The 25344-nt window shown below is 45.4% G+C and overlaps 1 protein-coding gene across 15 annotated transcripts in view; it reads right to left on the bottom strand.

The window, feature by feature from the left end:
- The window catches only part of EPB41 (erythrocyte membrane protein band 4.1), a 72852-nt gene that overhangs the window by 2059 nt on the left and 45449 nt on the right, over positions 1–25344 (bottom strand). For 4 of the 15 annotated variants that reach the window (XM_036397183.2, XM_054517242.1, XM_054517244.1 and 1 more), the window contains 10 exons: positions 24109–24314; positions 22290–22346; positions 22137–22181; positions 21323–21385; positions 18172–18351; positions 16225–16260; positions 4507–4977; positions 3174–3302; positions 1046–1147; positions 518–598 (listed from right to left, as the gene is read on the bottom strand). In XM_036397183.2, coding sequence (XP_036253076.1) covers positions 518–598; positions 1046–1147; positions 3174–3302; positions 4507–4977; positions 16225–16260; positions 18172–18351; positions 21323–21385; positions 22137–22181; positions 22290–22346; positions 24109–24314 — 1370 coding nt within the window. The remainder of the gene's footprint in view (positions 1–517; positions 599–1045; positions 1148–3173; positions 3303–4506; positions 4978–16224; positions 16261–18171; positions 18352–21322; positions 21386–22136; positions 22182–22289; positions 22347–24108; positions 24315–25344) is intronic. The other 11 variants (XM_054517243.1, XM_054517248.1, XM_054517252.1 and 8 more) reach the window with 9 other exon arrangements.

Raw genomic sequence — 25344 nt, 5'->3', positions numbered from 1 at the left:
TCTGGCACTACAGAATAGCAATAGTGCTTCAAAGTTATGGGAAAAGGAATGCAGATCAGCCAGATGTCAAGGAAAACTTTTATTTCACATTTTTATGGATTTTTTAAAAAAGCCTACAACTGTCCGAAACAATTCTGGAATCAAAACTTTGCTGCTCATCAGTTTCAGAATAGAATTCAGCTTTCCTGGCTCAGATGTTTAATGTCAAAAGGAATTTATTACTGATATAGAATCATGGAATGGCTTGGTTGGAAATAGATCTAAACCCTCATCCCATTCCACCCCTGCCATGGGCAGGGACACCTTCCACTAGACCAGGTTGCTTTAAGCCCTGTCCAACCTGCCCTTGAACATTTACAGGGATAGAGCAGCCACAATTTATAAAAATATGAACTTTCATCTCTACCCCAGTAAAATTTCCCTGGTTCATTTTTTGGTGACACTGTCTTTGAACAGGCAGCCTGACTGATTTTTGCCAGCTCTGGGAAATTCTTTTGGATCATATCCACACTCCTACCTGGTCATGGTCTACATCTGCATCTCCCGTGATGACAATCCTCTTCTCAATCCGTGTCTCTGAAATGCCACCTTTCACAGTCTAGAGCAGAAGGAAAAGCTGCTGTTAGTGTAAAAGTGCAGAGGCGTTCAAGCTCACTGGGGCTGCCTGTCTAAAGACGGTATCCAAAAATAGTGTCACCAAATTGTACCTGGCATTAGAGTCACAGGGGAAACTGCTGCTGCTCAAGGAAAAACTGTCAAAGAGTTATTTTTTATAGGTGAGCCAGGGAAGAGCTTCTCCTCACAGGAGAGCTCTTCCTGCTGTCCCCCACAGGACAGTCAGAGTCCATGTCCAGACTGTGCTGCAATTTAATGCACAATCCACAGATTTACACAGGCAAAACTGAACCCTTCATGCTTTGCTCCATGTACTAATCATGTATTTGAAAGGACCTTCCAAAAACTTTTTTTTCTCTCACTCATCCCTGCTCATCTCTCCATCAGGCTGTTGGTTGAATTGGTGTTTTGTGGTGCTCCCTGGTGTTACCTTGGTGATCTGGGTGGTGGTGGTACTGCTGGTGGTTTCTGAAGTGATGGTCTGGGCAGTCAGCAGGATGCCAGGGTCTAAATCCCCATTGCCACCATCTGTCTGTGGGACACAAGAACAGGCCATCAGTCCCTGAGCAGTGGGGACAGAAGCAAAGGCTCCACATCACCAGAGCCAGACAGAGGATAATCTGAGGACAGCAGCTCCATCATGCACAAGACACAAGTCAACCTGTGCCTAGGTGCACAAGAGCTGGGCAAGTCTCTGAAAGCTCCAAGTCCCTATGCTTTAAGGCTGGAAAAGCACAGATCCTTCAGGGAGGACCTGTGACACCCCTCAGACCAGGGGCACTGGGACGTACCCAAATCTGAGCATGCTGCTGGCCCTGCAGTGCTGGTCATAACACCCATGCCTGAACCATGACAGGAGACCAACACAGACACTGATCCCAAATTCCACCTGCCTGCATCCATGGAGATCAACAAAGCCAAGAGCACAATCTTATTCAGAAGGTAATTGTGACCCTTCCTCCTTCCTGACAAAACCTTGCACATCCCTCACTTCATGCTCTGCAGAAGCAAAGAACATCCAGACATTTGCTGAAACAGGAATAAATTTTGGAGCTGGTTCTTGGATTTCATCCTGCCTGACTCAACCACTCAAGGTCTGCCAAAAATCCCACATGAAGTCATCCTGGCCAGCTCATCCTGGCCGTGCTGTCCATGTCCCCACTGGGCAGCGTCATTGCTCAGCATTGGGACAGTATCTGGAATTACCACAAGGTGGGACCATTTTCCACAGTGTGGAAGAGATCTCATGGCACATCACATCCTGTGCACACATGGCCGACTGATCACAGCCCTGGAGATCACTTTTCCTTTCCATTTCCCAGTTAGAGCAAAACTCCTCCATTCACCTACATACTTGCCGAAAGCCAGGGCAACGGTCACCACTATTGTCTGAATGATCTCTCTGGTGCTGCAGTTGGGAGGATGCTGAGCAGCCACAGCATTCCTTAGGAATCCTAAATTATACAATCATGAGATTCCTGCATCCATAACAACATCCCACAGCAACAGGAGAGCACAAGCTGCTGATGACAACCACAGTGATGGCAAAGCCAAGCTGACACAGGCTCCAAAATTTCAAATACATGAAGAAAGGCTCGGAGGGATGGAGGTGTTCAGCCTGGAAAAGAGAAGGCCTTGGGAGACCTTATAGCCCTTTCAGGGCCTAAAGAGGCTCCAGAAGAGCTGGAGAGGGACTGGGGACAAGGCATGGAGGGACAGGACACTGGGAATGGCTCCCACTGCCAGAGGGCAGGGATGGATGGGATCTTGGGAAGGAATTGTTCCCTGGGAGGGTGGGCAGGCACTGGCATAGGTTGTCCAGAGAAGCTGTGGCTGCCCCTGGATCCCTGGAAGTGTCCAAGGTTGGACAGGGCTTGGAGCAGCCTGGGACAGTGGAAGGTGTCCCTGCCCACAGCAGAGGGCTAGAACTGGGTGAACTCTTAGGTTCCTTCCACCCCAAACCATCCTGCCAGTCTGTGATTAAAATCTGGTTTAGACTGAGGATTAATTTTAACCTCAGTAATTAATCCATACCTGCATATCCTCTGCTTTGTAATACTGCTCTACTAAGATTTTTACTTTCCAGTCACCACATACCCACTGAGGTTGCATTTTATACAGAACATTTAGTGTTTAACAACCTTTCAGTCTTGAAACCTAAGGATGACCAAATAATTTATAAACCAAGTTCTGAAGAAGCATAAACACCCTCTTCAGATCTGGGAAAATAAGAAAAGGCATTTATTGCAGAAAAAAAGGCCAACTCAGCTTAACTTTTTACAGAGAGCCACATCCTGAAGCCACCAGTGGCTGAAGATAAACTCTGTTTGCAAGCACATCTTGAAAAAATAATTACTCTTCAGGGATAGCAAAACCACTGCTCCTCTAGAAATACCAGATGCACCTGGAAGTAGCGTCCACAGCATCAGTTAATGCCTGTGCTGCACCCAGACATGCAGAGACAGGCAGGTGCTGCTGTCTTATCCTGAGGATTCAGAAACAAAATGTTTACTTGGGTTTAATTAAGCCCCTAGGAAACTCATCAGAACACACCTTACCTGTGCAGCTTCGTAGGTGATGGTCTTTGTCTCTGTGTGGACAATAGGGACTTCCTTTGTGGGAATTTCACTTTTGACGGCGCTGGACACGTCAGAGATGGTGACAGTCTGTGTCTTCACGAGCGGGGGCTGTGAGACAGGGTTAAAAACATCTTGTAAACAGCCAGTTCCCATCTCCGCATCCTGACTGGGCTGCTGGCAAGTGTTCTGACACTGATCTGATAAAAGTACTGTGGGAACCAAGGTCAGCCTGGAAATCTTTGGGTTTAAGTCTCTGGAACACCACACTGCTCCAAGGGCAGCGATCAGGCGTGAGGATTAGTCAGGCAGTAAATTCCTCCAGCCCTTCCCCACACTGTGGACTCTGGTCAGCCCAAACCAGGCATTAAGGGTTTAATGGGTGTGTCACAACACCACAGATGCTGTCTCCACTGATTCTTAACTTTCTAATTACCAGAAGCTCATTGCCAGTTGCTAGGAGAAGATGACCCTCATCTGGTGATGCCAGTGTCAGGATTATACCAGCCCTGGGCACACAAGGAATTTATCACAGTTGAGCAGCTTTATCCTGACCTCAAGAGTAACACTGCATTATGAAAAATCCTCATCAGATCTTTAACTTTTATTAAATCAATGTCAGATAAAACAGGAAGAAAAATAAGGGTGGAGAGAAATCAGTTGTTCCAACACCTGATGATTTTCCAGAAGAAGACAGAGTGAGTTCAGAGCCAGTGCTTTCCCAGAGGGCTCGATTTCTGCCACCATCCCCAACCCTGCCAGATGCCACTGTGATCATTAGTGGGGAACAGGCATCTGTTGAATCAAAAGCAACATCAACACTGGAGCAGGCAAAAATCCCTCCCACAGTGGGGTGCACAAAGGGACACACTGGACAGCACCTCAAATTTGCTCTGCTGTGCTGAGAGTCAGCTGCCAGTCCAGCTGGGGCCAGCAAAATCCTTGAAGGAGCTAAAATGACACAATTTTTGAGCCTAAATATTGCCTTTTTGTGGGAATGCCACAGGATGCTTCAATCCAAGAAGAACAAAGGGCATTGCACTGTGGCAACTGCATTTCATGCAAAGATAAATTGAGAGGGAGTCTTTTTTAATGCAAAGACAAATTGACAGTGGCTCGTATTTAATTCAAAGATAAATTGAGAAGGGCTTATTGCACTGACTGTGGGAGATTCACCGGCTCATTAGCTCCAAGCACGAGTCCAAGCCAAGCAAACCCAACTCCTCTGTGGGTCTGTGGCATCTGCTTGCTGCAGTGTTTGGGTTCCCACTCCAAAGGTAGCCGGGGTGTGGGGTGCAGGAGCTGGGCTCACTACCTGGAAGCAGCGAATGAGCTCCAGCAGCCTGTTAGGAGCATCTGGGTTGGGACATTCGCCATGTGGCTTTCTAAAGTCAAAACTGTCTTCGCCATCCTCTGCCACCTCCTCCTCCTCTCCTCCCCAGGGCTGACGGGGAAGTGTGGCAGGGCTGGGGTGGGGCTCCAGCTCAGAGAGCTCCGAGTCCTTCTCCACATCCACACAAACCCCCTTTCCACATGTCAGGTCCTCCTCGCGGGCGGATCGGCTGGGAACCGCCTCCTCCTGCTCCTTCTCCTCTTTCTCCTCCTCCTTGCTGCTTAGGGAGGAAGCACCAAAGTGCCAGCTGGCAGAAGGCTGTGAGGCGGGTGGCACTGGAGTCTCACTAAAAACTACCGACTGCCTTGAGCCCTCCCACGCAAAGCCAGTGTTAAAACTGCTCCACTCTGCCACTGCAGCCACATCCTCTTGGGAGAGAAAGTCACTCATTTTCTAAAAAGAAATGGATACACAAAAAGGGCCAGAGAGAGAGAGAGAGAGAGAGAGAGAAAGAGAGCAGGGAGTTAAGGAGAGCAGGAGGTCAGAAGGCATCAAGGTAAAACATCAGGTTCTTATCGTATATCATATCTCCAGTAACACATGCAACAGTGGGGCTGGACCCTGGAAAACCTCTGTGCTGTACCCAGTGCATTTACTGACACAGCCTTCCTGGTACATTAATAATCCACTCTCCTAAATTCTAAGGAAGTAATATGAATACTCTCTGCACCTAGAGGAAGAGTCACCACTATGCACTTTTTGCTCAGTTTGGAATAATTTCAGCGTATCAATCAGTGTATCAAGAGGGGACTTGTACACATCCAAAACTTCCATGGGCAACAAAACCCACTAAAACCATCCTGATTCTGCTTTTAACTCCTTGAAACTGTTGCCTCACTTTCTAACAAGATTCCCTGGGCAACCAAAAATACTCCAATTTGTGCTTAAAATGTGAGGCCTGAAGCCTGTGAGTTATTTGGTATGATTCATTTTTTATACCCCAGAGGCTTTCACATTGACTGACCTCCTCCCACAGCACAGCTCAGTGGTAGGATAAGAACAGGAGCTGCTTTATGAAGGAACAAATAGATGCTTTAAAAAGGTATAACTTCAAGAAATTACTCTTCCCCCATTTCTCATGGTATTTTTCAGTTCTCTGCTTCTTTATGTTGTAGACAGGTTAGCTGTAAGATTTCTATTTATTAGAATTTCCAGCCTCTTGTGCTTGTCTTAAGTTGTTGGGATATTGCTTAGCAAAATGCATTTAATATGAATGGAGGGAGAGCAACCAGCACTGAGATAGGCAGGTCAGACTGTGCTCACAGGGAAAGGCTATTTCTGAACCAAATCCTTCCACATGTTTCTCCAAACATGGAGAAACTTGGAGACCTCAAGGCAGTTTGCAGCTCCTCCCGAGGGGCAGCTCCCATCCCTGCTCTGGGACAGGGACAGCAGCCAGGGCACGGCTGGAGCTGGGCCAGGGCAGCTCAGGCTGGAGCTCAGGGCAAGGCTCTTCCCCCAGAGGGTGCTGGGCACTGCCCAGGCTGCCCAGGGAATGGGCACGGCCCCGAGGCTGCCAGAGCTCCAGGGATGCCCAGGCTGGGGTTGTTGGGGGGTCTGGGCTGGGCCAGGAGCTGGACTGGTTGTTCCATGCAGGTCCCTTCCCATTCAGGATATTCTATGATATCATATCCAGATCCCACCCTCATTTCCTAATGCAAGACTCTACATTGCAATATTCCACAAAACAGAACATGAATGGGCTGTCAGCTGTGTAGAGCCATGTCTTGTTGGTTTAAAACTTGAGTTTATAGACTGCCAATATGCTGACCTTCCCTAAATTATAGATGCTAAACCTTGCAAAATATTCATGGGACTTTGAGAAGACACATCTCATCTTCTGGGGTTTAATGGAATACGCCTTAGGAGTGAGATTTCCTTATGTAAGAGCTGGAGCACTACTCAGCCAACAGAAGAATCACAGATAAAACAAAGAAGATAAAGCAGCTACACAAACACTGATGTATTTAAAAGGCAAAAATCTGTATACAGTCAAAACAACCTCCCAGTTCCCTTTCACAGACAGATAAAATAATTTGCATTTGGAAGCATCTTGTATGACAGATGCAAAAAGGAAGGGAGAGCTGGAAAGGAGCCTGTGCCGCGCGTATTCTCGTCGCCAGTAGAGCCAAGTGCAGCAGCAAACATGCAAGCTGGAAAGACAGAATGAAATCCTGATAAGATCAACTGATCAGAAACACTTATTGCCTTGCCTTCCTATTCCACTTATTATTATTAAGAAGATAAACTAATGGGAAGGTATTAATTTCTAAATAAAGTTATCTATGTAAAACTCCCCCATAGGAATTTCAGCATCTGTTACAAATTCTGATCTTATCAAGATTTGTTTAAAATTGCAAATGCCAAAGCATACCTATTTAGGGCTCAGATTTGCAGAATTCCAAGCTCACCTTGAGACCCAGGAAACCTGAGAGGTGCCTGGACTGCCAACTACTCATTTCCAGGGACATAGCCCCAAACCACTGAGGCCTAAATCAAGCACAAAGCAGTCAAACACAGAGTAAATTAAATACAGGACAGGATGCAATGCCCCAGAAGAAACAAACTGACCCAGACATGAATGCACCTTATGCACCACCCTTCAAATACAAATCTTTGTGCCTCTGAAGATACGGCTGAAGCATAGCAATGAAGTGACGCACAATAATTCAGACTGGGGATAAATTAATAACAGGCTCAATTTCATGTTTGACACCAGTGGCCAAAAGGATTTCTTTTTCTCAAAAAATGGTTTTGTATAAATTTGTTTACTTGCATTTTTTCAAGACTCTGCTGTTTTGGATCAGTATCTATTTGTATGACTCAGCTGCCCTGTGTTGTCAGAGTGGATGTTTTTTTTCATGCTGCTGCCTCTTTATGTTGAATATTCCATTACTCCCATCCCAAATCAGACTACTATCCTGCAGAAAACTTAAGGAGTGCTAAAATTATGTCAACTGCCAGTTAACATTAAAGAAAACTTGCTAAAACCATGAATTTATAGTGCACAGTAACTACCTACAACCACCACATGGAAAGGCTAGGAATCCCAGCTGGTTAATACTTCCCAGTCCTGTTCTTTTCCAGCATGGCAATGGAATTGTTGACGCTGTTATTAGGTTATCCCCAAACAAGGATCCACAGAAGCTCACAGGCTCAGAGTGACTGTCTAGGGATGCACAAGGAGATGATGTTGTTTTGCAGCAAACCACACTCACCAGAGAGCGCTCCCAGATCAACTGATGCTCAATCTCACAGCTGGCAAAGCACTTGGGTAAAAAGTATTATAAAGCAGAAAACAAGAGATCCTTATTTTACAGTACCTGCCACTCCCTTACCAAACTGCTTTACCTTAAGGTAAAAGTTAAAAATATTCAGAAGCTGTTCAAACACCCTGGCATTGAAAAGGATGGACATTACCTATGGATTTGTGGTTTTCATGGATTTTCTCACTGCAATTGATCTGATCACAACATCCTGACCAGCCTACTCAGATGACAGACAGATAAAAGAGATTTTGACCAAAAGTTAAAGCAATGCTAGAAAACACACTGTGTGCCCAAACCTTCAAAAGACTAAACTCTGTCATGAACAAGAATCCAATATATTACACAACACACAGCAATTACCTCCAATTGTTGTATCAAAGTCTGGGCAACATGAAACAACCTCAAGATGAAGACTTAAATTATCAAAATGAGGTTGTTAGGCAATATGATTCCTCTGCCCACCCCCACTGGTCTCCTTCCCATCTCTTTTGTGGGACAGGTACAGCTGCATGAAGGGCTCTTTATTCCAAAATCCCTCTGCACAGAACAAAGCAGTGGCATTGCAAGAGCTGCCTTAGTGCAGCAGCAGCAGGCAAAAAGAGGGGATAAAGTCAGTGTTTATAAATGCCATCAATTTTGTGCTGCTCATTCCACTTCCCTCATTCCATAAATGAGGTGTCTTAGGTTGCAAGATGTGGCTGGGGCTGTGTGTCCTGTCCCCATGTGTCAGAGCTGGGGCAGTTCTCTGCTGTTCTTGGGGCAGTTTTCTTGATCTCTCCCCCAGCCAATCCTCCCTGCAGGAGATCTCTGCTGTCCATGGCCACTGAGTGTCCCTGCAGGGCTGATCCAATTCCAGCATCCCATGGGGAGATGCTGCGCCCAGGGCAGGAGCCAAGCATTCCTACCTGGATCCAATGTGAGCCTGGCACAGCACAGCAGCCTTTGCCCAGGGCATTGCCAGAGGAGCAGCTTCTGCTGCCCTGCATGGCCAGAGGGAGCCCAGGCCCATCTCCAGCAGCCCTGGAGCTGCAGAGGAAAACTCCCCCCTTGTGCAGGATCCCTGCTCCAGCAGAGCCACAGCTGGCACTGCAGGAGGGCTGAGCCCCCATGGGATGGGGCTGTGCCACCCCCTGACCCACAGCGTGCCAGGGCCTGCTCTCACTCTGGCACTGCTTTGTTTTGTATTACAGCATTTTTATTTTTATCTTTATTTTTTTAATATATAGTTTTTCTCTAATAAGGAACTGTTATTCCTAGTCCCATATCTTTGCCTGAGAGCCTCTTAATTTCAAAATTAGAATAATTTGGAGGGAGGGTGTTTACATTTCTCATTTCAAGGGATACTCCTGCCTTCCTTAACAGACACCCGTCTTTTCAAACCAAGACATGAAGTTACAGCTCTGCCTTGATGCCACTCTCATCTCAGGAATTGGCATTATGAGCAGCCAGATCTGTCTTCCTGTAATCCTGAAAAACTCGGGACTTAAAATTGACTCTTGACACAACCTGAACTTCAACCAGAAAAAATCCACTAGAAGCTCGTGTTGTATCACTGAGCTGAGGAACGGTGGTTCATTAGGAATGTGGTTTCTTCACTTAAAAAACCCAAAAGGAGCATTTTTGTCCCCAGATTAACACACCAGGTGGGACAGAGGTTCTTGTAGCTGTGCAGAACCTGCCTCACTTCTGCTCTCAAAACAACTTTCTGCAACTGATTTTTCCTACCATACAGTCTCCAAAGCAAAGAGGGAGAAGGTGCTAGAGTGACATTAAGCACTTGGTAGAGGACTCCTGCAAACAAAGCCTGTCTTAAACCAAGCTGGATTTAATCCTCAATTGAATTATTCTGGTCAGTTTGAGATCTTAGAGCTGCAGCCTTGTGTACTCCCTCTCCCCAGGAGCACCCAGCCCACACCCAAGAGTGTCTAACAGACCCTACACTCTGAATGCCATCAGCAATGACTCAGTCTGATGGCTCCTGCTTTGAGAAAGGAATACTGAAGGTTAGTTCAAGAAGTCATTAACACAGATCATATACAGCTTTTTTGGTTAATAAGCAGTGGAAAGAAAAATCTGATTTGCAATAACATTTATTAATGGATAAATGTACATATTTACAAAGAAAAATCTGAGAAAAAATACAAAACCAAAAAAGTGTTCCAAAAGAGCATTTTAGGTAAAAAAAGAAAAGTGTTTCTAGTCCCCACAGGACTAGTCTAACAAGACTGTCTACCGCTGCTAAAAGATCCCAAAGGGGCCCAAACCAAGGCCTGTCTTTCTCTCCAGCCCCACAAACCACAACAGATGCAAACAGAGACACAAGAGGAATCACCTCTGTCAGGTTCTCCAGCGTCACCCACCAATAAGTACAGACTGAGGAGCTTCTGCATGAATCTATAATGCTTTCTTGGGCTGAATTTATCCAGAAAGCTTCCTCCCTCATTCCATAGGTCAGAACAAGCACCATCAACTCATGGCAAGGAAAAAAGAAAGCCCAATAAACCAGTGAAACAATTCTCAGAGTGATAAATTACTAACACTGATGTGAAGTGAAAGACTTTGCCCATAACCATTGGGATCTGGACTTGATGATCCTCGTGGGTCCCTTCCAACCCAGGGTATTTCATGATTCTATGATAACCTTCCAGGAGCTGGTGGTACAGCCAAGCCTCATTCCTCCAAACACAAACTACTTCCCTGTGTGCTGAGGAAATCATCCTCTACTGATTATTTCAGAATAGGAGGGAGATATGGAATACCTACTCTTTAGAGTCATCACTAGTTACTGGAAAACAAGAGAGGGGAGCCAGTCTTGGCTGAGCACTGCCCTGACTGAGCTGCCCATGGAGAGTCCTCAGCTCACCTTCCATCACTCCCCGAGCGAGGCAGAAGGTGGGAGGAGATGCAGGCAACACCCTTCTTTATCTGCTCCCTTTCAGCAGTCAAAAAAGAAAAGAGATGTTGTTTTACAGCAATGAAGACCTCAAGTATCATCAAACACAGAGCCCCACACCCAGCAGAGCCTCAGAGCTGAATCTGAGTTCCAAGCGGTTGGCTCTGGCACATCTGCTGCTTCAGAATACTGGCTTCCACTTTCTCCTAAAGCAAGAAAGCACAAGAAAACCCTGTGTGTTTTAGGTGGTGTCCAAAAGAGGTGGAATCTGGGTAAGGAGATTCAGGAAGTGGCTATGAAGCCAACCGTCAATATCGCGATGGGAATCACTGAACACTCTACAGCTCCCAGCAGGATCCTACACACATCAAAGAGCATCAGAGAGCTGAGTGCCCACACCACAAAACACTGGACAAAACTTCTGGCAGACTTATCCTGCCTGTGTCACCAGTGTGCCAGTCACCAGAATGACATTTTCTGCAGCAGGTCACATTGAAAAACCAGGATTTCTCATGCCAGCCTGGATGAGGTTACATGCTGCAGACACTTACAGCTTCCCTGCAGGAGGGATAACTCAGCCCTCCATCACTCAAAGCCTGGCACTGCACCAGCCAGGCTGAACAGAGTGCATGAATCCCCATGTCAACAGGTGCCAGTGTCGGGGCAGGCAGGCAGGAGCTGCTGGTGTTCCCAGCAAGTTTGTTCCTGAGGAAAATAGGAATGAAGTTCATGTATTGGTTCTTTTATAGATCCCCTGAGATCTCAGCCTTTAAACAGCACTAGAGCCAATCAGCTCTCCCTGTGCACAGGGATGACAGCAGGACTCACAAAATCCTCCTCTCGGAGCTGCATCCTGTGCTGACATCATGGGAAAAGGGGGAAACCAGAGCACCAAGGTGTAAAAGATATGGAATGTGCACAAACAGGATACAGAATGTGCAGGAATGAGACCTTACGTGGATTGCCATGGACTGTCACTCCCTTTGCATCACAAGCAAACAGGGAAAAAAGCAGAGGAGCGCCTGGGAAAGGGTCTGTAACCCAGTGGGCACATCCCTGGGGCATTGGACAGATGAGGTTTCTGTTCCTACTAAGTTACAGGCCTCCTCTCTCAGGAGGGATCAGATCTACCTGGATGAATATGGATAACTGGCCTCTAAACTGCCAGAGATACAGAAAGCATTTGTTCAATTTCTTTATACTCTGCAGTGATAATTGGTATATAAATTGCAAAAATGTTCCTGAGCATTCTCAGAGTGTAAAGTTTCCAAGGCTTTTTTGCTGATGCCAACCAGCCTTCTCTCAAGATTTAAAAAGAGAGAAAGAGACCACTTGAATTAAAGAGTTAAAGAATTGAGTAGAGGTGACAGAGCCTATCTCTTATCCCACTGGGATGAGACACCCTGAGCACTCTGGCCTAAGGTTGCTTTGGACAAAAAGTTTTAGAATTCAGGTCCTTTGAAAGTGGGTGACAGAGCTATAGAAACCATGGCTTTGCCAAAGCCACCAATGTGGCTTCCAAGTTCTTGTCACTGGATCAGAAATGGAAGAAACTCAGCAGTGCTCACTGCAGCATCCCAGGCAGTGATCCCGAGTGATGGCTTTGGGAAGGAAACACATGTGTTCAAACTCCAGGAAATATGGACAGAAAATGGACAGAGAGATCCAAACAACTCCTGTTTCTTCCCTCTTCACACCAGGCTGGGGAGAACAAACAATCCCTGTTCTTCATCACAACTGTTTACCACTTTGGGAAGGAGATGCAGGCAGGGAATGCCAACCACAAGTATCCCTCGACTTCTTCCACCCTGCATTTTCTGCACAGCACATGGCATCCCAGCATCCTCCCTCACCTCTCCTCTCCAGGGCCCACCTCCATCTTCCTAAACTCCACATCAGATCTGCTGGAGTCCAAGTGCATTCCTAGGGATGCTCCAAGGATTCAGGGACACAGCCTGCCAGCACGTTCCTTCACACCAGACTACACCTGGACAACAAGCCTCAGACCTCAACACTTCCTAGTGCCAAAGGAGGAAGACTGTGTATTAAAGGCAGTGTATTAAAAAGGGAGGAATATTTTCCAATGAAAAATCAGCATCCTCACAAAACAAAGTCCTAAAGGCACAAACTGGTGAACTAATCAGAGCAGGTTACGAGAGGAATTGGAAGGATTCCTGTGGGATTAAAACAAAGGATTTCACTAGCAACCTAAGTTTCTGAGACAGCATTTAGCACCTCAACCTGTACCTCAAGAGCAAGAGGTGGCTCAAGTGGCCCATGATACCCCATGGACCCTCAGACCAGACAGCACATGCCATGTTTATCTTATTCCTTCCAGTTTATCTGCTAGCTTCCTAAATACTACCGTTCACACAGATACAGATCTAGAAAGGGTTATAAATACAGGTATTTATATATATTCACACATTTTAGTCCATGTAATAAAGGCCCGCTCCTTTCTCTTCCATGCTGCTGGAGCAGCTGCCACCACTAGTGACACTGGGGGGTGTTCTCAGAGTGACTGTGTCCAGTCCAGTCCTCCAGTGGACACAGGAGAACACAGACTAGTGCTGAAAGGAGAAATGGGGGGCTCAGCTCAGCTCCATTGTTACTATTTACAGAAAAGAAACCCCTTAGACACGAAGTCCCACCTTCCCTCCAGTTCACAAACCAGCTCTGCTCAGTCTAGCTGGGCTGGAGCCCGCACAGCTCAGGCAGGATAACTTGGATAAATGGGAGCATCATCCAGACACATTGTAGGCAATAAACAACGAGCGGCATGCAACAGTTTGGTTAAAGAAGTCAAAAACAATCGAGGGCTTTAACATTAGAAGTGTGTCCTGATGTGGCCAAGCCAACTTGCCAACAGAGGGAATGTTCAAACAACAGGTAACTCCATCTCTGTGACCTAAGCAAACATGCATCATCTAGTTCCACACAAATTAAATAAAACACATTCCAAGTGCACAAAGTCCTTCAGACTAAAAAAAAAATAAATACAAATCTATGTTTACAATAAATATCTCCTTGCAATGAGTTTTCTCCTGTAACACTATGTATTTTCTTGGATGTGAGAATAGGGATGGAGAGGGAAGCTGGGATACCTTGTCACAGGTTTCCCCCACTAGAAAATGAAAGGCAGACCCTGTCCCTAACTCATTACCAGGAGAAGCAGTGAGAACCAGTACTTTTTATTTAAGTGTCTATCTGAGTTTCCTAGAAATTTAGTGTTTATGGATTAGATTCCAATGTTCTTCCTAGAGTCAACCTCTTCCTAGAGAGTTGCCCACAGAGGCTGTGGATTCCCATGCCTGGAATTGTTCAAGGACAGGTTGGATGGGACTTGGAACAACCTGGTCCAGGGGAAGGTTCCCTGACCATAGCAGAGGGGGAACGAGATGATCTTTATGGGCCCTTCCAACCCCAAACCATTCCAGGATTCTGTGATTCAGCAGATTCCTGTAAAGCATACTTTAGATCATTGTCAAATGTTCTTCAGCTTGTGAACATCTTACATTTAAAACAACAAGCTTAAAAGCAATTCTCCAGCAATTCCCATGGGAAGTCTTCAGGGGCTTGGGAAACCAGACTCTCCTCTCAGGATTTCCTCCACCCATCTGCTCTCCCGCAGCAGATGGGAACACAATTCAAAGAATTTGCTTTTGCACCATAGGAAACTTCAGAATGGACCTGGCAATCCACGACCACTCCTGCTAGGTCCCATCACAGCCACACAAGGACATACAGTGGGATTAACACGACAGTCACGGGGTGTCCCTCCCAGGGACAGCCAAATACAGAGATCAAAAACCAGGACAAAGAAGATGCAGCAGAGACTACAGCCCAGAAATTCAGGAGCTTTGGTCTTGAGGTTTCAACATGACCCTGTTGCCACTCAGAGAAAGAGCAGCCACCAAACAGTCAGTGCTATAACCAGGAGGAAGGACATCATAAAGGGAATACGTGGAGAAGGAAAAACGCTAGAGTACAGCTGACACTTTTTGAGTGATTTCTGCTCTTCAGGGATTGCAATAGAAACCTTTGGAAGAGTTGCTTCACTTGCTGGCCGGGGAAAGGCTGTCTCAGTAGGTATCTCCTGCTCTTTTAGTTTGTCTTCATCCTGTACTAACAGAGGCCGTTCCCGTGTCTGCTTTCGTGGTAGAAGATCAAGAAAGACAGAGAGAGATGAACAAAAATGACAGATGGAAAGTGCCCAAAATGACACTTGGAGATGTGCAAAGCATTAGGGCAGCTCTTCTCAACATAAAATAAACTGCCCTGGGGAGCAGAGCTGCTGGTGGCTTGCGTCACACCAGCCCTGGAGCTATAGAACCATGTTCTCTCTGCAGAGCTCATCAACATCTGCATCAGGATCATGGGTGTTTGATGCCTGCCCTCCCAGAAAAGTGGATGCCCAAAATCTTCCAGAGTGTTTTGGAACTGGAATGGTGAGAAAAGCATTTGAAGCATTTTGAAACAGGAATGGTGCAGTACAAAATGTGGTCTCTGACAGCTATCCTAATCTACAGTGCCCATTAAAACCCAGCGTTTAGAAAATCCCATGGAACAGCCAGACTGAAGAGCAGATACAAAATGCTTTTCCAAAGTTCTGACCAGAGTATCAAAATTACAGCTGGTTTGAAAATTCTATTGAACAAGTGAAAAACTGTAAATCTTAAAAATCCCACACATGGAGCAGGCAGGGTGGCAGTAGGAGCAGTGCATACTCCTGGAATTTTGCTCTGTGTTTTAGCATATTTGTTTCTGGAGTTTAAAGAACAATAAAAACCCAGAATGAGTAAATCAGCACACAGGACCATGCAAGGGCTTCAGCACTTCTGCTGAAGAAAGGAAAGGTTGTGGGAATGTTGCTGTTCAGTAAGTCTACATCCCTTTAGTTTGCCAGCCCTGGTCAAACCCAAGTGTACTTAGGACAGGAAAAACTTGGCTCTAAGCTCCCTCAGCTGAGCCAACCTCCGCTGGTCAGTGCGGTATTTTGAGACAGGTTCTTTGCACACCCCTAAGTGGTGAGAATTCGGGAGAAAGTAGCTGGGAGACTGGGCAGCAAAATAAAATATAAGATGCAAGAGTAACATGATCATTAAAACAACAAAACAAAACAAAACAAAAAAACCCAAAAAACCAAAACAAACAAACAAAAAAAAGAAAGAAAGACAACATAAAAAGAACAGGGAACAGTTAAATTTTCAGAATTGCTTTTGTCCCCGAATACACAGTTATATTGGTCATGCAGCTTTTTCGAACCAGCCATGCACCAAAATAAGCAAAAATTGAAAGCTGCAAAAGCTGCAGCAGTGCCAAAGTCCTCTGGGTGTGAGTTATGAAACTACTTCATGTAGCCAAAAAAAAAAATGTTATCCAGCAGCTGCTGTTGAGTTTTTGCTCGGTGCCATTGCAATAGCAAGTCTGGTTCAGAAGCACAGATCAGAGCAGCAGCTTTACCTCAAGCCCACCAACCTGTCTCTCAGAAGATGGGACAGTGACTTTCTTGACCTGGACACACAAAGCGTGTTAAGGTTCAGTTGTCTCATAACAAAACATACAGGAAAATAGCAGAGAAGTGGCCTCTGGCAAAAAACCCTTTGGCCACTAAGGCAGGGTGAAAGCACCATCATGAACAGGAGCAATGGCTTTGCACCATGATTTACAATCCTTAATTACCATCTGATTTATGATCCTTCAACACATGCAGGTGAGGGAAAACTTTCTCCCCGGTCAGTGCCTGCAGAAGATGCATTTCTGGAGGTTCATAGCAGGACATAGCAACCTCAGAGTGAGATCATTTCAAAGAGGACCAGATTAAGAAGGAACTTCCAGAAATGCAAATCTAGGGCTGAAACCAATTCTGCAGTGCTGCAGACCCACTGCCGCCTTAGGTGGAAGAAGCCCACACCATCCAGTTATGGTAACCAGCAGCCCTCCAAGGTCTCAGTGTGGTCACCTTGCAAGAAATTCTTCATAAAAACCAAGGACAACATTCTTGAACTGCAGTTGTAGAGCTTGAGAGCCTCAGCTCTGTCCCACCCACTGGGCACTGAGCAGAGCTCTGCTGCCCACACTCCTGAGGAATCTACGCTGAGGCTCAGCCACAGAGGGTGAAGTCTATCCATGTGTTAAACAGGGTAATCCCGATGACAGGTAACCCACAAAAGCAGTGGCTGCCCCTGGATCCCTGGAAGTGACCGAGGTCAGGCTGGATGGGGCTTGGAGGAACCTGGGACAAGCAGAAAGTGCCCCTGCCCATGGCAGGGGTGGGACTGGAGGGGCTTTAAGTTCCCTTCCAATGGGACATTCTGAGATTCTGTAACAACCAACCCTGAGTAAGTTCATTTTGGAGATCTCATTTTCTAGTAGGCAAAAAGCCCTTTAGCTGTCTTGGCTTTACTCCAAGCTTTGAGGAGCCTGTAGTAAACTTGGTGTTAAACCCCTTGTACATGTTACAATTACCCTCCATCTACTGAAAGATTATTTCCTGATTAATAAATATCTGCCTTGTTTGAACATGAAATACTAGTTCATCTGCAGGGCTGTGGGAAGGAAGGGGAAAAACTGGGCTTTCAACTAAGAGAGTCTTCAATTACCACCATTTGCAGTCAGAATGCAATTTTTCTGTTGCAATAAAAAATTGCATTTACCACTTAAAAGACTGATTACCACAGGCACTAACTACAGTTTTACTCACAGACTCCAAATACGAGCCAGTTGCCACCAGTATGACACAGAGGTGTCTGTTAGCCAAGAAGAAACCAGCTGGTGACTGGTTTTTCCTTGAAAAATTACCTCTTTAAGGAAATTAGCAGAGTAACTGTGAGTATATGTGGTTACTAACACACAGTTCCTGGTAGAAGGGAGATTCTCATCATGTTTGAACAGCCCTGCTGTGGCCACCCAAGGAGTCTTCTCAAAGCCTCCATAGCAGATCAGCACCTGGAGTTCCTAATGCAAGTCTAAACCCAATGACATACCAGATTAACTAGAGAATGAAGTGATTTTGGAAAAATCATCCCATCCCAGTGCTTCTCCGCTGGGTTATCTCCAATGTTATCTCTGAAGTAATAATTTAGGTTTTTGGATATTGGGTTTGTCAGGGTTTTTTCCACATTTTGAGGAGATCCAGGAATGACCCAGTCCCCAAACCAGCCATGGGAAGTGCTCTCTAGCATCTGACATTGACAGCAACACTAGGAAACGTAGCATCAATACCAGTTAAGGAATTCTTACATCCTTCCCTACCAAAAAAATCACATTTTTAATACTATGACTAGAGTTTCGATTCTCTCAGAGAACATTCTACATGTTACAAGTCAATACTAACTATTAAAATTGAAAATAAGCAGAAGCTAAGGGGAGCCGAGTCCCACAGTGCAATGCTGCCCTTGGAACAGCCCGTGCCGAGGTACTCACTCCATCCGCTCCCGTGGGAATCTGCCCGTTGATGTTGAGGCTGCGGAAAGGGGAGTGGGTGGACAAACGTTTGTCCCACTCACTGGGCCGAGGCTCTGGGACGGACTCCATGAAGTTCTTCTTCAGCTCACTGATGTTGGCATGGTGCTTCTTTATTTCTTCCTGGGTCTTATCTAGATCCTATCAGCAAAAGGAGACGATAAGTGAAGGGCCATGGAGAGACTTAGGACTGCCTAAGCTGTGCTTAGCAAAGCTGCACTCAGCAGATCTACTGACAACTTCCCAAACTGTGCTCACACTGCAAACACACAAAGGGAGCATCCTCTCTCCTCCTGTTTTTTTAATGAGGATAAACTGCAACCCCAGAACAGGGTCTTGTCCAGCAGCGGGACATGCCAGTGTTTCATCTCAAGCTACACCAAACCAGGTGACAGCTGAGCTGGAATATCATGGATTTTCCCCAAACAGGATTTTTTAAAGTTGCCAAACTATGTTTCTTTGGGTTATTTAATTTAACATCTTTAAATTTTGTGGGTTTGCTTTCTTTATCCTCTGCTAGCCTGAGTATTTCCAGTTATTAATACAATTGATGATAAAGAAAATATTTTCTCAATTTTATTTACTCGCTTCATACCTGTTTCTCTTTTTTCCTAGCAGAAATTATCTTTGTTTCCAGAATATCCCATTACCATTTTTTCCACTCCCTCTCATCTCATCCCTCCAGGAGCTATCATAGGCCGTTTTAGACTTCAGAAACAAAGATGAGATCATTTTGGGGGGGAAAAAATCAAACTGAAAATTTATTTTATGCTGGATCAATCAAGAAACTCCTGTTGAAACTTTTCATCTGGAAAAAGTCAGATTTTTACTGTGTGATGCCATTTTACAGCATAAACACACATACTTCAAGGCAAGTCAACTTGTTAAAAATAGTTCTTCCTTGCAAGCAAACCAGAGGCTATAGAAAAGAAAGCTTTTGCAGACAGGAAACAACTTTTCAGGATGGGGCCAAAAAGCAGCAAGAAAAGGGGAAATCAAGGTCAGTAAAAGCATCACCAGGAAACTTCACTCTTTTTGTGCTTTTAGGTGCTACTCAGCCCATCGATTTTAGAAGATGGGACAACAAATGCATCCCTAAAGGAGGGCCCTCCCAAAAATCCCCATTCCTGCAACTCACCGAGGACACACCGCCCTCCCTCCCCACAGGGCTAAACCCCAAATGCCTCTTTAACAATATTTACTTTTTTTGGCACAGTTCTGGGGGGAAAATAACAAATTTTGGCTTCTATCCTGAATGAAAGTATAAGGCAAGTGCCTGTTAGGTAGGGAAAAAAAGTAGAAATTAGTCTGCTGTGGACTCTGGGGCAAATCCCTGCCTGGTCCAAGAACCCTACAGGTGCTCCTGGCTCAGAGAAGAGAGAAGGACCACCTTGGCTTTCCACTACTGCACAGGAACAAGGCCTGGGAGGGCTGGCAGAGGAGCCACAGCCACGAGGAGCTATCTGGAGCCGGATCTGGGAAGCACCTTGAGCAACTAGCTTGCTCAGTGTCACCCTTTTCCTTCTGTTTCACCCTTTCTGCAGAAAGCTGGTGCATGTGGAGTGTTAAAAGGCTTTCAGTAAAATCACCAGGCAGCTTCAGGTGAGGTCTGCCAGGAAAATATCTGATCTGCCAAGTGCATGGATTAAAAAAATAAAGGGAATAAAGGGGGTGAGCTGCTGGGTCAGCCTGATTGTAGGGGAGGGCTGGAGCACCTGCAACAGAACTGTGGGAAGGGGAGTGGAGACAGAAAGGGCTTGGAGTCAAGTATTGCACTGATGGGGAAAAAAGAGGTTAGAAGCAATGACAAAGCTCTGTTTGGGGTTGGGAAATTGGAGCTGTTTGAATTGGGTGAAAAAGCAACAGGCGTGGTCTTCTGAGCGCTCGGGTGGCAGCTGAACTCTGCCTATCATGTGCAGACCCTTCACTTGTCACTCAAAGCTCTAAGCTGTAGCAGTAAAAAAAAACCAAACCAAAAAAAAACAAAAAAAAAACCAAACAAACCCCCCCCCCAAAACAACAAACCCCAAGAAACCTACACAGAAGCTGCAATACTTTGAACATTCTGATGAGAAGGCAGTTAGTACACTCCACTTTCAAGAGATACCACCAGGGAAACCCTATGAGCTGCTGGTGCTGCAAGTTTGAGTAGAAACATGTAACACAGGACCAGACTATCAGAAGTCACAAAACATCTCCCATAACAGAGTGTATTAAAGAAAATAAAATATATGATTGGCATGGTCTGTTCTGAGACTGAGCTTAGGTGAAAACAAGTGGAAAGGGCTCCCAAATCCAAAGGGAGGAGCTGTAACGTGGAAGGATAAGCCACCTGTGACCACTGAGCCTGTCTATCAGATCCAGAGGGACCTGGCACTAAGGCAGGATGGGGCCCAGGGGTGATGAGGTGATGCAAGGCCAAAAATGGCTGGGAAGAGGATGAAAAAGCTGCAAACGCCACTGCAGCATCCAAAAAGATCCCTCCTGCCTGAAGCAACACGGACATTGTGGTGACCTGGACATCACAGAGATGACAATTTCACAGAATCCTGGAATGGTTTGGGATGGAAGGGAACTTAAAGCCCATCCCATTCTCCCCCTGCCCTGGGCAGGGACACCTTCCACTATCCCAGCTTGCTCCACACCTCATCCAACCTGGCCTTGGGACACTTCCAGGGATCCAGGGGCAACCACAGCTGCTCTAGGCAATGTGCCCCAACTTCACCAGCAGCTTATCCTGAATTTTATATTTTCACAGGCTTTTCCCCCAGGAAAATAATTTGTTTCAAGCACTGAAAAACTGGTAAATGAGCCCAGCACTACAATCCATGACCCCTTGAGCAGCCAGCGGGTCCCAGAGCAGATCTGAGCACTGCCAATCATGTATTTTGGGAAGGTATGAGAGAATGAAAGTCAGAAGAGGAAGAAGGCCTGCACATCATCATGTTTACTGTCACCATGCAGAAGCATAATTAAAAAATCAACCAAATCAAAAGGTCTTTCATGCAAGAGCATGCAAAAACAATGGCAGCAGCAGAAGAGGAAGAAGTTCAGCGCAGATGCAGAAGGTTTAGCAAATGCAACTCAAATAAAGCTTCAAGTTCATACAAACCTCCAACATTAAATTGCTATGCCTGATATAAATGTTTTCACCATCTAGCCTCTTTGATCTCTTCTGTGAAAATGAAAGAAAAGGGGGAAACAAAACAAAACAAAAAAAGCACAAAAAATTAAAACGTTGGTCTTGTGGGATTGATAAATCGGCAAATTAAAAAGTTAACTCAGCATTGGGAGTGCAGCGCTGTGGCAGCATGGGGTGGGAATTCCCGCTGGGAATGGGGGTCTGGCTCATGGAGAATGGGAGATGTAATGAGTCCTTTAAAGAGACAGCTCCCAGGGGGCCTTGGCTCTGGCCACAAAGACACAGTTCCTGCTTTTCTGTGGAAGCCTCGCACAGTCACCTCACCACGCTCCTGAGAGATGCAGGCCCACCCCTGAGTTCGAGGCTGCACTGCCTGGGGGGACTTTTACGAGCACAACGTGCATAGCAACTGCACCTTAACCACTTTCCCATCTTGGATGTTTCCCTATTACTTAATCAATACCAAAGAGGTTTTCTCCTGATTTTTGTTTCGCATTTCCTGCAATGCAGGCTACATTTAGTTTGTAACTAAATTTGTTACAGAGAAGAAATTTCATAAATCAAAACACGTGTGTTTCTTTTGAACATTCAACATGCATAATTTCAGCAATGAGCTTATCTATGGGACAAAAAGCTATCGATTTTCAGATCAAGTACTTGACAGTTTAAAGAAAACCAACACCCCAACCCAAAGCCCATGAGGAAATTGGAGCACTGTCTTTTTAAACAAGTTACATATGCATGAATGATATGTCAAATTTGGTGAAAGGGTAAAATGGCTAACCTTCCTCATTCTTATCAGCTCTTCCTCTTTTTCTGCAGGCTGCTGCTGTTGGGCAGTGATAAAAAAAAAAAAAAAAAAGTTGTTGGTTCATTTAACTACATTGAACCTTGGGAAAAAAAAGTGAACAACCTAAACTGAATTATTAGCACAAACCTGGGGCTGGGCACCATTCGTGGTGGGGACTGTGACCTCAATGTGTGTTTTCCTCACCTACATTTAGGAAATAAATTGGTAAAAACATTTCTTGTTAGTAGATTTGTTTCAAGAAACCATTTAGTTTCAAACACAGCTGCATAAAGTTGGTTTTGGAGTGCTGGGGGAACATGCAAAAACCAACATGCAGCCCTGGGCAGGGATTAATGACACAGCAGCTCCCCAGCACTTTGTTAGTCAATGGCATGTTAAATAATTCCTCCATCTTGAGAATTATTTGTATTTGAAAGCAATGCTCTCCAGTGCTTCTGAAGAAGGGCTTCCCACTCACAGTAGGCTGGTCAGGCAATGTTTTCAAATGGCATTTGCAGCTGGATCTCCCAGTGAAAATCCAAACAAAGCAACATACTCAAATTAACACAGACCTTCTCAAAACCAGAAATTATTGGTTGTATCGCAGGTATTATGTTGGAGGAGGCAGTAAGAAGAGGCATAGCCACAAAACCAAGCCTAACATCACAAATTAGGTTCTTTCCTGTCCATAAGTAGAGAGCCAAGATTGTCTTAACACTCTAAGTAAAGTATTTTAGGGAAACTAGATTGCCACATACTCTGAAGGCAAAAGCATCAGTGGGTGTTAAAAGAAGTGATGTAGCTCCATTGGAGAAACAGTAAATTTAGTATGTTCAAATCCACATTTTCCTCCCACATCTATGTTTAAAGAGGAAGAAAAATCTAATGTTTAAGCATTTAGGAAAAAACCTACAATAAGTAAGATGGGATAAGTAAAATTTCCTTGTTCTCAGTGTAACATGAGGGAGGGGGAGCAGCTGGGCAGGAACAGCAGGGCAGGATCTCTGTGCTCTGACTCCCACCCCACAGTGCCAGCCTGAAGTTCCCTTCAGCAGTTTCATTTAAAAATTACTGTTCACACAGGTCATGGAAGTTTTTGAAGCAAATGCCCTTTCTTCACCTCCATCTCCAAACCTTAATTAATAGGAATCTTCCCTGGAGATGCTTACAGAAGACCCACTGTGTGAAATGTTCAGAATTATGTGGCTCCAGCAGTGCTGAGAACAGCTAAATTTGGAGTATGTGGAAACTGTCTCAAGGCAAACACTTCCTCTGCACCACCGTAAGGTTTCAATAAGTCAGTAATATCTGCTGAATATTAAGGACACTGTAACATCAGCAATAATTTTGCACATTATTTCAACTTATTAGAACAGCACACATGTATCAACCCCAGCAAAGAACTCAGACATTTGTAGAAAGATCAAATAATAGTTAAAAGTACTGAATTTAAACAATAAACTCCCCAAGGTCTCACCAGTGCCATTTTCAACTAAAGTTTTAGTCCAATTTGCAGCACTGTATTACCAGCTCTCCCAGCAAAAGCCTACCAAGATGAAAAACATTCTGGCGCTGGGCTGCAGACCAGATCCATTATCACTGATTTCACTGGAATTCACTCCTGCTGTCATACCAGGAATCAGGGGGCACAGCCTGGCCATGGGTGAGCTCTGAACTCTAGTTCCATGATCACATGCAGCTCTTGCCAGTGTTTTTAACCATCTATCAGCAGGCTGCACTTGCTTTGAATACAACCACCAATACCCGACTGCCCTGGAGCTCCTTCTTCTACCGAATGTCACAGCTGGGATTTCCCTGGCACCCAGACCCCTGTGCCTGCTCCCATCCGGCACTGAGGGATGAGGGATGAACCCCTCATCTCCCAGAACAGAGCTGCTGCTTTGGGGTGACTTCCTTGAGCGATGCTCCAGCCCAGCTCTTCCCAAGAGACTCCGCTCGGACCTACCTTTGAGGCATCCACTGGCTCCTCGGGTTTCTCCAGTGGAAATTCTTCACGTCTCACATCAGATTTTGCTGTTTCCTTCCCTACTTTAGATGTGGCCACGTCCTTCACGTTGGACTTAGCTGGGCCTGGCTCTGCAGGGTGGCTCTGAGCGATGGCTGGGGCTGATGTAGGCCGGGGACTCCGCTCTGGGGTTATCACAGCCACTGCTGAGGATGGGGGACAGACAGGGACAAGGTTCAGAGCAGGTAACTTTTCAATGGATTGTGCAAAGTCTTTCCAAATTACAGTGCTGTCATTTAAAAAGAAAGGGAGAAAGAGGAGGAGTATGAAAAAAAAGGGAAAAGAAATAAAGATGTTGAGCAAAGCAGCTTGAGCATTTGGTACAGGAGAGTTGAGATTATTTTCCTTATGGTTTAAGATAAAATCAAATAAAACCCCATACCAGATGGTTTACAAAAAGCAAGCTTGCACTCTGCCACACCAGAAGCCACACCAGAAAGGCAAATCTATTTTTGACATTGTGCCATGAATTTCTGGGTCCTTTACACACAACTGACACGGACTCCATTCCAATGCAACTAGAAAAGACACAGTGTAAGGAGTTCTGTACTCATAGGCATCTCCTCACACAGAAACAGATGGCTTCTGGAAGAAAAACACAGGCTTTCGTGTCCCCCCACCCCGCCGCCAAAAATCAACAAGCATTGCTCCAGCAAACTTCTCAGCAACTTCCCAGTGGGTTTCAAGGCAGGCTGGGACTGTGTGTCTGAGCTGGATATCTTCAATGCAGCACAGTGGGAAGATACCCAGCACTTCCAGGCCAGTGACAGTGCAGAAATGAACAGCATACTGCCAAAAGCCATCTTTTCAGAGGATGATAATTGTAAATACAAGCACTAGGTCCACACAAAGTCAACTGCCTACTTCAGTTCCTGATTTGCCAGGTAGTTGCCCAGCCCCAAGGAAATAGTCAAGCCAAAGCTGTGTGACAAAGCAAGCCCAAATTAATTTCCTAAATGCACATAGGTATATAATAAGCTATTTGGTTCTTCTGATGTTGGTTTTTAGGGATGTTTCACTAAAAAGACACCCTGTCACATAAAAGAATATCTTTGACATGATGTCACATTCCCAAAATCACAGTTTGCAGCAGGACTATACTGTGTATCATATTCCAGCCAACATGAGGTCACTCATGTCCAGCCAGTCACTCACAGAAAAATTGCTGTTAAAATA

This window comes from Molothrus ater, chromosome 24 (genome assembly GCF_012460135.2).
Source record: "Molothrus ater isolate BHLD 08-10-18 breed brown headed cowbird chromosome 24, BPBGC_Mater_1.1, whole genome shotgun sequence".
NCBI lineage: Eukaryota > Metazoa > Chordata > Aves > Passeriformes > Icteridae > Molothrus > Molothrus ater.
The sequence above is the reverse complement of the archived record's forward strand: the minus strand, read 5'-3'. Positions and strand labels throughout refer to the sequence as shown.